The sequence below is a fragment of the Solea solea genome, chromosome 21 (assembly GCF_958295425.1).
Source record: "Solea solea chromosome 21, fSolSol10.1, whole genome shotgun sequence".
Taxonomy (NCBI): Eukaryota; Metazoa; Chordata; class Actinopteri; order Pleuronectiformes; family Soleidae; genus Solea; species Solea solea.
In genome coordinates this window covers 4,213,361-4,227,339 of record NC_081154.1, presented here as the reverse complement: position 1 = coordinate 4,227,339, position 13,979 = coordinate 4,213,361, and the positions used below count along the sequence as shown (strand labels likewise).

General features: G+C 40.8%; 1 protein-coding gene across 1 annotated transcript in view; it reads right to left on the bottom strand.

The window, feature by feature from the left end:
- LOC131448683 (ras-related protein Rab-26) overlaps window positions 1-13,979 on the bottom strand; it is a 68,506-nt gene that overhangs the window by 30,053 nt on the left and 24,474 nt on the right. The window contains exons 3-4 of the mRNA XM_058621340.1: window positions 7,405-7,446; window positions 2,568-2,634 (exon numbers count right to left, since the gene is read on the bottom strand). Of these exons, the coding sequence (XP_058477323.1) occupies window positions 2,568-2,634; window positions 7,405-7,446 (109 nt within the window). The remainder of the gene's footprint in view (window positions 1-2,567; window positions 2,635-7,404; window positions 7,447-13,979) is intronic.

Here is a 13,979-nt window from a genome sequence, read left to right as displayed (position 1 = left end):
CTTCGCGGCGCCCTCTGCACCAGATGGACCTGCCAGACTGCACAGAGCTTGCTGCAACCACTGGCTCATTTGCACTGATTGTCTGGATCATCTCGCTCTCCCATTAATGGCTTAACGACAGGCGAGTTCAGGGCCGTAAGCTGAATGAAACAAACATCAATAGCTGTTCAGGGGCCAAGAAACACTTTGAGGAGATGCTCGACTCTGTGTGTGAGGATACTGGGCTACAAGAGCAGAGCGTTTGACGCATTAAAACTCTAAAATCTGTGCTTTTTCAATAGCAGTGACTTATTGTTCACTGAATTATCTGACCAGCGTTGAGATGGATGGCAGTAAAAATGTGGTTTAATAAATCCCTGCTCTGCACACAAAGACGACTCTGAATGACTTTTTTTTTTTAGTGCTGTCTGTAGGTCGTAAAGTATCAATATCTCAATCTCTAATTGACACAAATGATGATGAATCTTAATGACTCTGGTGAGAACTTTCTTTGGACTGTGCTGTAAGCAGCGAGTTCAGCATGAGGATGCAATGACAGAAACAAACAAATGTACGAGTTCAAACACTTAAAAAAGATGATTTACTTGGTGGAACAAGTAAAAGTATAGGGACACCACGTCAGCATGGCCCTGACTGACTTGTCCTTTTGGAATGAGAGCTGTACGTCTCACAGTTTGTTTACAGCACAATCATAAGGTCACATTTTCAATTTGTCCACTACTTTGATTAATGACCAAGAACCTGCTCAATTTACAGACTCAGCCTCGACTTTGCTTTGCCGTCAGAGCTAATTATGGTATCATATATCATGATATCTTACAGATGTCAGCCAAACCTCTGAATGTGGAAAGCTATCAAAGTACATTAGGTCAAAGTTTAACCATCTGTGTAAAATTTCGGTCAAATTATAATAATTAACAATCAAATTCATCCATTTACAGTTACCCGATTGCATGAAATCAGGAGCCTTTTCAGCTCTACAGAGACCAGCTTTTTAAACCACCATGTTTTTACAACACACTTTACAATGGAATCTTGTACGGAACGTTTTAATCCTGAGAAAGCACAGACTAGACGGTCCAGTCGAGACGCAGGACGACTCACTTGGCGTTTAATCAAATGATTTCAGGGAGGAGATTCCAAGGATTTGGGATCACCGTTCAGTAAATATCAAACATTAATACTTTTACGTTTGAAATTGGGAAGACTGATGTGTCCAATGACGTTAAAATCGTGTCTGTTAATCCTTCACACTACAAGATAATTACTTATTCAAGCTAATTAAATTAACTTCAAATCGGAAAACCAAAATCTGGCCAATTATCCTTTAGTGTGGAACAGACTTAACTTGATTGTGCGACACATGTTCCCTTGTCTCTGTCACTGTCCTTAATCACAGTATCTATTAAGTCGCCGTCTATCTTACAATGTGTGTAGATATGTGGATAAGAAATGACAATGTACTGTATATAATCAAGTGGTTTAAATGCAATTCATGAGGCATACTGTAAAAAAAAAAAAAAAAAAAAATCGGTCCATTAATTCACGGGGAATCGCCAGCTTTCGTGACAGCTGCGTGTTCGGCCTGCGCCCTCTCCCCTGCTCCTGCATGTCATACTGAATGAGCTTTATTTAAAAGTCAGCAGCACACGGACAACTCCGAGGAGGAGGAGGAGGAGCTGTTTCCAGGCTCCCCGGGTGCTTTGTTAAAGATCAGCGAAGGTTAACTGTTGCACTGATAGAACAGAGTATCACCGGGCAGCCGGCCAACCCTACACACACACACACACACACACACACACACACAGGTTTGTGCAGCTATTCTTCTTCGTTAGGACACAGCATTGACTTCCATTCATTTGGACAGCCTCAACAAAGCCTTATACCTATCCCTAACCATAATACCAAACCACAATTCAGATTTTGGCCTACTGGTCAGTATGAATTCCAATAAAGGTCCTCAAGAAGTAACACATACAAGAACACACACACACATGTAGTAAAAGATAGCAATGAATATATTACATACATGCTCTCAAACGCTCATGAATATGAAGTAAACACACGTGTATTCACTGCAGTGTTATTTTATATGCCACTGAACAGATCTGGCATCACAATAAAGCCTGTGTGCGTTCCACAACACCTGCTCATTCAGGTTGGCCTGGGGCAAACTGCTATTTATACTCGATGGGGTTGTTCAAGACGGAACCGCTACACACACACACACACAAACACACACTTTGTTGCTCGGCACACAATAGACGTTTGGAGCTCCTGCGGTGTGAAAGTCAGGCCCATTTTCCCACCCAGTGGTTATCCTCGCACTAAAGGGAGCCTGCCCATCACAGAGCCACCGTCTATGAAATCAGCCTGTGGTGGTGGTGGTCGGGTTTGGGGTTTGGGTTTTCTTCCACCTGCGCCCACAGGTAAGTGAAAGCAGCAGGGACACCGCCAGTGGCAATCGTTCCATTTAAAGACAAAGTGAAAACAAGAACAGAAAGGTAATGAAACTGTTTGTGCCGACAGACCGACGACGACAACAACACAAACCCGAGGCGTCCTACCGTGAGCGTCGCGGTAGTAAGCGTGTGTGACGCTCCGGAAGCGCTCCTGTCCAGCGGTGTCCCAAATCTGAAAGAAAAGATGGCATATTTAGCGTCAGAATTCCCCAAAAAATGGACCATATATGAAAATGTACTTTGTTTTGATCTGCTAAGCCCCCCCCACTGAGCGACATTATTCATATCTGACCTACTTTATCAAAACAAAGCTGGCAGGGAGGCCAAAAGTATGCATATTATTACATGTCATATTAATAAATAGGTTATTATACTTGAACTTTTTTTTTTCAGTTACAACTAACTTTACAATACTATGGCCAATTTTTTTAGGATCACAAAATAATGGATTTGTTATCACAGGATAAAGGATTGCGTTACCTGCGGATAACAAGGCTGTCTTTTTCACAATAACCAGATAACTTATAGATTACCATTACTGACTGCGTATTGTTTTAGCCAAACGTCTAAATGTGACACCATGTGTTGGAATATGTGCATCACGTGATTTAAGGCTTGAGGCCTTTGAGTTGAATCTGCCTCAATATGAAGAAATCAATCTAATTCTGGACTCAAGCTCTGATGAAACGTTAATGAACGTGTAGTTCAAAGATATTCGGGACATCACAAGAGATTATTGTACGTAACGTAAAGTCCCAGACACACACTTCCAGTTCTAATGTACAAGAAAAGGATGAAATCATAAATAAACATGTTTGTGTCTGAGTTGAAAGAGACTTTGTAGAGAAGGAGGATGATGGAGCTCATTTTTTTTTCCACTGTGGGTTTAAAAGTTGAGTTGCAACAGCTTTGAGACCTTTTGAAATCATTTAATTAAAAGTATTACATTAATATGCGCCTCTAGATACACACATGCAAATGTGATACATAAACCCTCTTTTGTGTTTGCTCATTTTTAATTAAATCTTAAGAAAGATGTTGCCTCCTTCTACAGTAGGGGAGCATTATTACTCGCCTGACAACTCCTTAATTGAGCATTATCTTTTATTAATAGCAACAATGTTGTTTTACATTTTGTTTGGTTTAATTTCCCTGTAACGTTTGTCTCATTTACCTCAACATTTTCTGACATAATATCCATCTTTATCTTTTATATTTGGAAGCATTTTCTTATTATTTGATTTGACATTATTGCATTGTTGTAAGTTGTGTTGATCTTTGATCTTAAATGTGTCTCTTGTAAAAGAGATGTTTGATCTTATTATGACTTCCTGGTAAAGGTCAAATAAAAAACGAGTAATATACACGTGTCTCCATTTGGATTTGCTGAACTTAACCGGTGAAAAAAAAGACGTTTTGAGGAAGATATTGAAGCACAATCACTGAACCGTATTCCGAGGTCTCAACAAAGAGCAAAAGCGGAGGAATTATAGCCCGTGTTTAGCAGCGGCTGGAATAACAGGAGGTCAGATAGAGATGTAAATGTCCTTTCTAACACCCACAGCCGCCATTGTCAGCGTCATTATCTTTCTAATAACTCTGCCTCCGTAATATCCTGCAATACAAAAGACAGATGTTACGGAGTCCAGTTATGAAAAGAATGCGGCTTATCAGTGACCTGAAAGCGCTTTTGTTTTTTGCTCTTCACTCATTCATCCTCTCACAACAGAGCCCGCTTCAGCGTGAATAATGTTTTATATAAACAGCGTCGGATTTCTCACCTCTGCTGTTCGCCAGCTAATTAAGCTAATGTGTTCCAGGAGCTGCTTTAAAGACGCAGTGTGTTGGATTTAGTGGGCCTCTGGGGAGCAGGTTGTGTACTGCAGCTCTTTCTAGAAATATTTTTTGGTTATTTAGTCTGTTATTAGCTTCTGTGGAAACATGGCAGTGTAAGTAAGAAAGACCCAGTGGACTTGTTAGCAAATAAAACAGGGAGATTTTTAGTTGGAATCACACCTTCAGGTGATTATATGTTAAAGAAAACATAATTATACACATGCTTTTCTATTTCTTTCTCTTTATCTCTTAAAATGCAGTCCCTGTTGCCTTTTTAACAGTGGTGTAATAAAACAAAGTACAAATACTTCATTACTGAACTTAAGTATAATATTCACGTATGTGTACTTTAATTTGTTTTTTTTTATATTTCTCGCAACTTTTACTCTACTACAGTTCCTAATTAAATTGTGTACTTTTAGTTCACTACATTTCCTCTAACTATCTTTGTTTGTTGAAAATCAGAAGAAGAAGAGTTGGTAATAGTCTGTAGTTATATAGAGAGCTTTTCTAGTCTTGATGAGTGGTTTAAAACTACAGTTTAACATTTTATATCAGAAAATGACTTTTGATATTACAGTACAGTAAACGTCATTTACTTTAAGACTTTTAGTTGTAAAAAAGTGACTTCATCTTCTAAGTATCCCTTTAACGTACTTTAGACCGCTTTTTACTAGTTTCAACCGATTGTTTCTGGGTTTCACTCCAAACTCAGAACTTCTCTTGGATTAGAGATGAAGTGTCTTAAAGAAAAACCTTAAAGTCTAGTTGCCACTAGGGTTGCCAACTGTCCCGTATTACAAGACAAAAGAAATGCCCTGTTCACGACGGCATTTGTCCCATTTTCAAATTCAAAATATGCATTCCCTTTTGCCCATGTGCTGTTCGCGGGGGCAATTACTGGCTCAGATGAGTGCCATGTGTACGAGTGCTGCAGAGCACAGGAGGTCAAAGGTCTCCTTGTAGATGTGTTTGGCTTTGGAAGAAAGGTCTGATTGGGCTAAACATGTTAGTGGTGATTCAAGCAGAGCCTTCTGAACATGTTGGTGGGATTTTTTTGATCAGCTACGGTGGCGCAAACGACGTGGTACAAGCTGAGGTTTTGCCAATCCCACATCAAATTCTGAAGCTGAAAAATCAGTTTCTGTCTGTATTTCATATGTTTATGTGCTGCTTTATTCGTTTGGTGTGTTTATTTTTATATGAAATCATGAAATCAAAAACAAAATCGGTCAGGAAGAAGTAATGAGCATATTTTCATACACTGAAGCCTTCCTGCATGTAAGTGTGTGTCTCTGGGAGTGCAGGGCAGGTTGGCTATAAAAGATCTTATTCATACCAGGTGTGGAAGGAAGCACTCACAGCTGTCCACTTGGATTAGGATTAGGAGAACAGCCTCACAGAGACACACAGTGATATGGGAATTTGGCACTACTTGTTTATTAATTAACTTTCAAACAACGTAGAGTGAACATTTTCATAGTAGATGAAATTTTCTAGTAGAGAAAACTGATTGGTCCAAAATGACATTGACATGCATAGTTTTGTGTGAGTGTCCCCCTTTTGTGAGACTTAAATGTTGGCAACCCGAGTTGCTACCAACTCAATGTGTTTTGAAAAGCCATTGACTGACATTTCTCTGCTAACCTCCGATAGATGTTTCAATCTGTTGTTATCTGTTGAAATCCTTTTACGCGTCCAGATAACATTAAATTAATAAATTAAGTCTGGAAAAAAGGGAAATAAATCTGGTGTAACAGGCATCGAGGAAAGTAATAGCAGGAAACACTGCAACTGATGTTCATTCAATCCTGTAGCGCTTTTCCAGTTGTAGCATGACTCGGCTCAACTCTACTCGGTTTATTTTGCTTTTCCATTAATGATAGTACCTGGAACCTGGTGTTTATTTAGTACCTGCTCTGGCGAGGTTCTAAGCGAGCTGAGCCGATACTAAAATGTGACGTCAACAGACTGCCGGCCACTGATTGGTCAGAGAGCGTCGTCACTGAAGAGTCAAGAGCCCAAAGTCCAACACAAGAATCAAACCAAAACAATACCGAACTGTAGATCAGTTAAAAAGTCTTAAAACGTGTTAATCTCCAACATTTAGCAAAGGAAATGTCTAAAATCTCAATATTTAACAGTGGAGTCTGGTGTATTTAGCGACAGCACTGACGAGAGCCGACGATCGTGAGCCGAATCCCAACCCGTTCAGTCGTATTTTAGTTTGTGCTACTAATCTTTTTAATGAACTGATTCTAATGATTCAGTAACAACGTAAAACAGCTGCTTTAGTCGTCACTAGTTTGTGTGTTTGTGACGCGTAATAACGCGACGTTGAGGGCAGTTTCATGCAGCCGTGCTATAACAAACTCCGCCCACGTTGAGAAGGTACCATAGTAATGGAAAACGACCCAAACAGAGCAGAGTCGAGCCGTGCCGAGCCGAGCAGAGTCATGCTGGAACTGTATAGTGGAAAAGCGCCACTACACCACTCTCCTGTTTGCTGTCTCGTCACAGTCATCGTTAATGAGTGACAGGTTCACCGTTCCATCCAAACTAAATCAATAATCATTTTTATTGCACACGGCAAAGACCACTGACACCAACTTCCTTTATTGATGGCTACCTGGACATGAAGAGGTTTTCAGAAACAATTTAGCGCCTATAGCTTTCAGTGTATTCCTGGGATATTACCAGAAATGTCATATATCTCAGATAACAATGATGGATGGAGCCAGCTCTGTTAGAAATAGAGAGCGTGAGTGTTGTGTAACTGAGGTGGAAAAACACACACGAGTCTGTTCGCTGGCCTCTTTGCCTGTTTGTGTCTCTCACCGAAAACTCCCAAGGCTCGATAATCTGACGTGGAGTCTGCTATTCCCTCTCGTGTCTTAAGTCAGGCAGAGCACTGGGCTAATTGACTGATAGAAACTAACCGAGGCCTCATTAAGTCATTGTTTGAGCTCCTGTGCACTCTCACCACAGGAAGCAATGAAGATGAATGGGAGGAATTTACACCATGGGAAGCTAAGTTGCTGCTGATTTGTTATTCAGAAAGAAAACACACTCACACACATACACGGAAAATAAATATTGCGCTTACCTGCAGTTTGACCTTCACTGCATCAATCGTCATAACTTTATTCTGAAAGATAATGGGGGAGAAAAAAAACACAACAGTTGTAATAAAAATATAATCAGAGCAGAGAGGAAATCATTAACTCTTGTGTGTGATAAGATTGCACAAAAGTGTAAAAAAAGAACAACAACAAAGAAGCAACAAAATGAGGCATTTAAGAAAGTGCTAAAGGGGAAAGTAATCAGGAGTCGTGTGTGGTGACACTGATGTACGATGCTCGCTCTTTTGTGACCACAGTTGCTGTAATAAGGGCTTGGCCTTTGCTGCGAGGCTCGCTTTTATCACACTGATGATGTCAGTACACACACACACACACACACACACACAGCCATTCTTGTCAGGACACCGCATTGACTGCCATTGATTCACACAGACTTAAGCACAATTCAAGTATTAGCCCTAAACTAAATAGGTTCTGCTTCATTAGGACCAGGTTCTCGTCTCCATGGTCAGGTTTTATACCAGAAAAGGTCTTAGAGAGGCAACAAACACAAGAACACACACACACACACACATTTTGTTCGATGAATAGCTTTGTTTCACGCAGTTGCATCATTTACCGGTTGCCAGGCAATTTAGCATAGTGCTACACACACACACACACAAACACACACACTGCACTAGGAAGCTGGCTTTTATCAGCGTTGGCATCTTTATAAATGAACACCCACATTGACGGTCACAAGTTGCCGCGGCTACGAAATGATTTTCAACTTCATTCGACTCGACAGAGAGCAGATTCAAAGCCCGTCATCTATCATTACCGGAGATACTGGCAAACAAGACGGATGAGCGCGCCGGCCCGTTCAGGACCCAGTGGGACTGTCAGCGAAGCTACGTCACGTGCTTCACGGGCAGGTGTCCAACTGGGAAACATGTAAAAAAAAACAAAAACCTGCTAATGTGTGCTTTTCAATTCAATTTAACTTTACAGTTTTCTCCAAACACACAAGGTCTCGCTGTCTACGGTGATCCTCTGGGCTCATTATTCATTCCCCGCTGCCTCCTATGATAGAGAGGAACATGGTCGTAGAACTTCTTTCTGCATGCAAATATGATGACATGAGTGCACACGGCCCCAATGTCTCTGTCTATTGGACATTGAATTGGGATTTCAGTCATGTGCTCCGAGGTCCTCACGGGGCAGAAGATGAAACCCTTGGGGAAGCTCGGTGACTGCATAAGCAGGTAAAAAGGTGATTTATGGCTTTGAGAACTTGTGGTGAGAGGAAACTCAGAAATCTCACAATATAAAGGTGAAGCTGACTGGTTTCTAAACTCCTTCCCTAATAGCGATTGTCCAAACAGAGCATGGTTTGGTTATTAAATCAGCCAGACTTTGTTTGTCCAAAGTTTGACGGATGAGACCGAGGATCAGCTACTTCCATGTTGAAATCCTTACACCTGCAAGTTACTGTGTGTTTGCACAGAGAAAACCCAAAACTTTGATGAAGCAACAAAACTGAGGAGGCAGAGTTTTTAGTGGACGGGAAATTGCACCCAAGAAGTAAAAATTAATAACATGAAACGGCAATCATGGCCTTTTTATTCCTCCTGTAGCTGTAATATGTACAATGAGGGAAATTTTCAAACCTGCTCATACAGCACATGTTATCCACATCCTAATGAGCCCACATTATCAAACTAAACATAGTTTTTTTTTTTTAGGAGGTGCATGATGAGAATTTTTGCATGTTGAGTTCCTCACGATAGACCCATTAATTTTTTTAATGCGAACAGTTTTTTGCAGATCTTGCCCTTGAGCTGCAAAATGTGCGTATCCTGAGACACAATGTGAGCAGCAGCACAGTGAAGCTGCAAATTAAATTAAACTGCAGTTTGAAATTGAAACGTTGGATACAGGAAGTGGAGATACTCGTTTAGTCAAGCTAAGGCCGTAGTCAGACTAAGACAGGCAACCGATTTATTGGCCGTGTACATCTGACTCCACCTCCATAGGTGGGGCTGTATCGCTCTTGTAATAGCTGTGAAAGACGCCGTATGATTTCTGGCAACAGCACTGCAGTTTATACGTCATCTCGTTCTACTTCCGGGTCAAAGACCAGGGAGGAAATGTTGGCGTATGAGCAAAACGCCCAGTCCGACTCCAGTCCGACTAAGAGTAATCGGACTATGAATCCACGTAAGTTTGTCCGACTAAGACTAACATGATTTTTGTCTGACTCATGTGTTGACATAACATTAAGAAAACCAAATTATTGTCTTAGTCTTAGACTTTTAACATTTATGACAGTTGTGGAAATTGAAGCTGTTTTCACCTCATAGCACCAAGGTTCCAAAAACCCTAACCAAGAACTGGTTCAAGAACAAGATGGTGGGAAAGTGTGCTGGTCATTGTGGTGTACTGTACGTGAGAATGTTTGGCATTATTTTACGTGACGGTTGGTCAGAGAAATGCACGACAATCCTCAATTTAACTCATCGCACAAACAAATTGGTTCTATTTCCTCTACTTATCGCTGCATCGCCTGCACCAAATGTTCCTTTGCCTTCACATACGGTTCTGTGCTCTGGTGTCTGGCCCTCAACATACTTTCCCCCTCATTCGTAATGCATTTCATCCATATTACATGGGTTTTTTTTGTCAGTTTTATTTAGTTTACCTTGCACATGGGGAGCAATTCACAGCTCCTAAGCCTCGTTCTGACAGCAGAATAGCACATTAATGCCACGAAAGAGTAACTGCTGATGGGCCGCCACGGGAAACTGGAGGGTTTTGCACTGTTGAAAAGTTTATACCAACAGAAGTACGAGAGAACTCTCTTCTACTGAAGTGTATTTCCTTAGGGGCAGGAAATGCACTCACTTTGTCCGACAGTGGAGGAGCCACGAATCCCTCTTGTATTCGGCTCCGTAAAATGATACAAACCCCAGAATTGTTCAACCAAGAATAAGTTTTACATTTTCGATTCTTCAAAGTAGCCACCATTTGCTTTGATGACGGCTAATATAGAATTGTTTCTTGTTCTACAGCGTGTGCTTTTCCTGACCTGATTCCATGTCATTTTATTGCACTGAAAGTTATTTTTCCTACATTAAGTTCATTGTTTCTAATATTAACTACTTTGATGTCTCATGGATCGGCTTAAAATGTTTCTTTTTCCCAAATAAAAAGTAGAAGTTCTCTTGTTTTAACTTGATAAGTGTGAATATGATCTGGTTTCTACGACAGTAAACTGAATATCTTTGGTTTATGGACAACACCAAGACATTTGAGGACAATGTCTTTTTCAGGTTGAGGAAATGCAAGATTTTTTTGAAGCAAACTAACGGACTGATGAACAGATTAATTAAAAGAATTGAAAGGTCAATAGATAATAATAAAAAATAACTGTTTTATTAGTGAATGCAACATAATGTGTCTTTTATTAATGTTCAGCTTCCTGCTTTTAAATTATACATCATTTCAAAGACACTTTCGTTCATTTGGTACAATCTCCTGATGTAAATATTGAGTTTTCTTAATATTTTCTTCTTAATTTTCCTCTGTGTAAAGAGGTAGAACAGGTGATAAGTAAGCTTCACCTTCCTTGCAGTTACACGTGGGTCTCCTATAAGTCAGTGTGTGGACTGTGGCCCATTTACAGTTTGTAATGTTCGATTGTTCCTGGGTCTTTGGTTGGTTGGAACAAAGGGAGTTCGGGGGAACTGGCCTTGACGTGCAAACGTGCACATAATGTGGAAGAATTCAGAACAGTGTTGTATGTACCTTTATTTGTCCTTTCCCGTTTCAAAAGGCTCTTTGATTGGCCGCTCTGCTCGCTCTCTGCTCTTCTAGTGGAGAAAGGGATGGGGGTGGAGTGGGTAGCAACGCTAGCAGGGATTTTGGCGAGTTACACACTCAAATCTCAATACTTGTCAGGAAAAAAATTGCAAGTAGATATTCTACCCTCATTGTTTGGCCCCCGCTGCTGAGTATTTGCTACACACAAATGATCCTACAGTAACACAATGCGATAATTTGTTTCATTTAAGTTGTTTGTGCACCGACAAAAAGGTGCAGCCATTTAAAATCCATTTGCTACCGCACCAAATGGGAAGCACTGCATTCAGCGGTGCCCGATCCGCTAATTACTATTAAAAGTAACCAGCGAAAGCTTAGTTTGGACTCATTGGAGCTTTATTGCGCTTTGTTTGTTTCCTTTATGCAAAAAAAAAAAAAAAACACACACACACACACACACACACACACACAGTGGAGTGACTTTGTTAATGCCGCCGCGCAAACAGTGACACAAAGTGTTTTGACTTTGTCCCGGAGTAAAGATGTTCGCAGCACTGTGTGTAGGCTGCCTGTTTACATAACTGCAGAGCCTCAACACCAACCTGAGGAGTGTTTCGGCTTCCATGCGAGATCTATCACCTTCCAGGGCTGAGCAGATGGAAATATGTGAAGCAGTTTCCATGGAGAAATTAGGGAAAAAAAATAAACATTAAAGAAAAATGACTCTTTAGCCAATCTGGTATGTACTCCCAACCAAGCAATTTGTGTCCAAGAAGCACTGGACATAAGCCGTGCATGTAGTGTTTCCAAGTGTTGGTAAGAATTTCTACTACTATGAATTTAGGCAAATGCCCAAGAAACAACTTTAAAAACCCGATATGAAATGGAAACTGGAAAGTAATTACAATTCAACCTGAGGGTGCTCAAAACACGGTGCCAAGTTGCATGCCAATCCATCATGTAGTTTGCATTAGAAACCAAACATATTCAGCCTGAAAGTCAAGAGGATCAACACAGTCAGTCGGCAGCATCCTCTCGGGTCAGTGGTACCTGTACAGACTTCTACATTCATCCATCAAGTGTTTGTGGAGATGTCCCAGTGGTGAAACGATTCAAAATCCAATATTGCAGTTTCTGGAGGCTAAAATAATATTGTTAATAATAATGATCAGCATCTGAAGTCTGACAGACTGAGACCAAGAGGAAAAACAAACAGAAACGGGCTGAGGGACACACATGTGAATCACACACCTGTCCACATGGAGACGCACACATCTCTGTAACAGAGTATGTGACAGACGAGGCAGGTGTTGCTTCTCTATTTAAGGTGGAATTATCTCTTTGACTCTTTTGTTTTTCCCCTCAGCTATTACACCTTAACCAAATCTGAAGTCCAATCATTCAAGAATAGTCTTAACCCTCTTATGACCGTCATGATATTCAGGATTTATTTGGATTTTATGGCTGTAAAATTGTCAAAAAATGCTCAGTAAGTGAGAGCTTCTGCTTCCTTTTTTCCACGATAACTTTCACTTTCCCTATCTGGCAGTTATTCAACCGTTTAGGATTTACACTACTGAGAAGTTGACGTCATAAACGTGCGGCGCACTGGTGAATCTCGTCTGTGATTGGTCCTGAGGTTCTACCGTAATGACAAGTATATGGGCGCAAAGCTCTATTCCTCTGCTCTCCAGTATCCATCCATCCACTTTATCCTCCACATGAGGGTTGCGGGGGGGGAGGATACTGCGCCAATCTCAGCTGACATAGGGTGAAAGGTGGTGTCACACCCTGGACAGGTCGCCAGCACATAGTTTTTTGAATTTTCTAGATATCACAAATGGTCTTGGAGTTACGGTAATGAGAAGTACGCATGTCAAATCCTGTCAGTGGCGACGTGATGGTAACCAGAGGCTTAATTTGTTGAAAGAACAGGACATCTGAGGTTTGGGAAAACACTATTTGGCTTTTTACTCCATTTTCCAAATTTTATAGATGAAAAAATCTGAGCAGATGAGTCAATAATGGAAATAATCCTTAGTTGTAGCCCCATTCAAGATTCAACTATCTCATAAACATACATCTTTTAAGAGAGTTAAAACAGTCATGTGTAGCTTTAAAGAGATAGTTTTTAAGATTATTTTTAATCTGAGTTTGAAGTGTGATCACCAAAATTGAAATGGTTCGTCTGTGAGCACAAATAAACATTTGTGCCAAATTTGAAGAAATTCCTTCCAGACCTTTTTACTTTTTATAACTGGTGATACAGATGGATGAACAACATCAGGAAACAACACGACTCCAGCCATGGTGGTCACTGGTGTGGAGGCATGAAAATACCCAGACGTGAGCGTGGCACTCGCACACACACTCGCACACACACACACACACACACACACACACCTCTCTTTACACATAAGCAATAATCTGCATGGGCGCCCTGGTAATGATTTTCCAATAAAGCCAAGGCTCCGATTCCATCTCATCGACACTCATCTGCTCTCTGCACTCGTCTTCTCATTGTCCTCCCCAACCTCTTCACTTACTCTCTCTCTTCCTTTACCCCCCCCCCCCCCCCCGCCCCAGTTTCGATCCTCTTACACTGTGATGAGCTTCACCAGAATTACTCACTAACCAAAGTGGCAGAGACCAGAGGAGAAAAGGAATCTGGGTAGAGTGAAAAATAAAGGAGACTGAATCATTTAGAAAAAAGAAAAAAAAAGGTGAAATGAGAATTTACTGTGTGCTTTTCCTCTCAACAGTGTCATGAAGCAAACGTCCATCTGTTGAACGA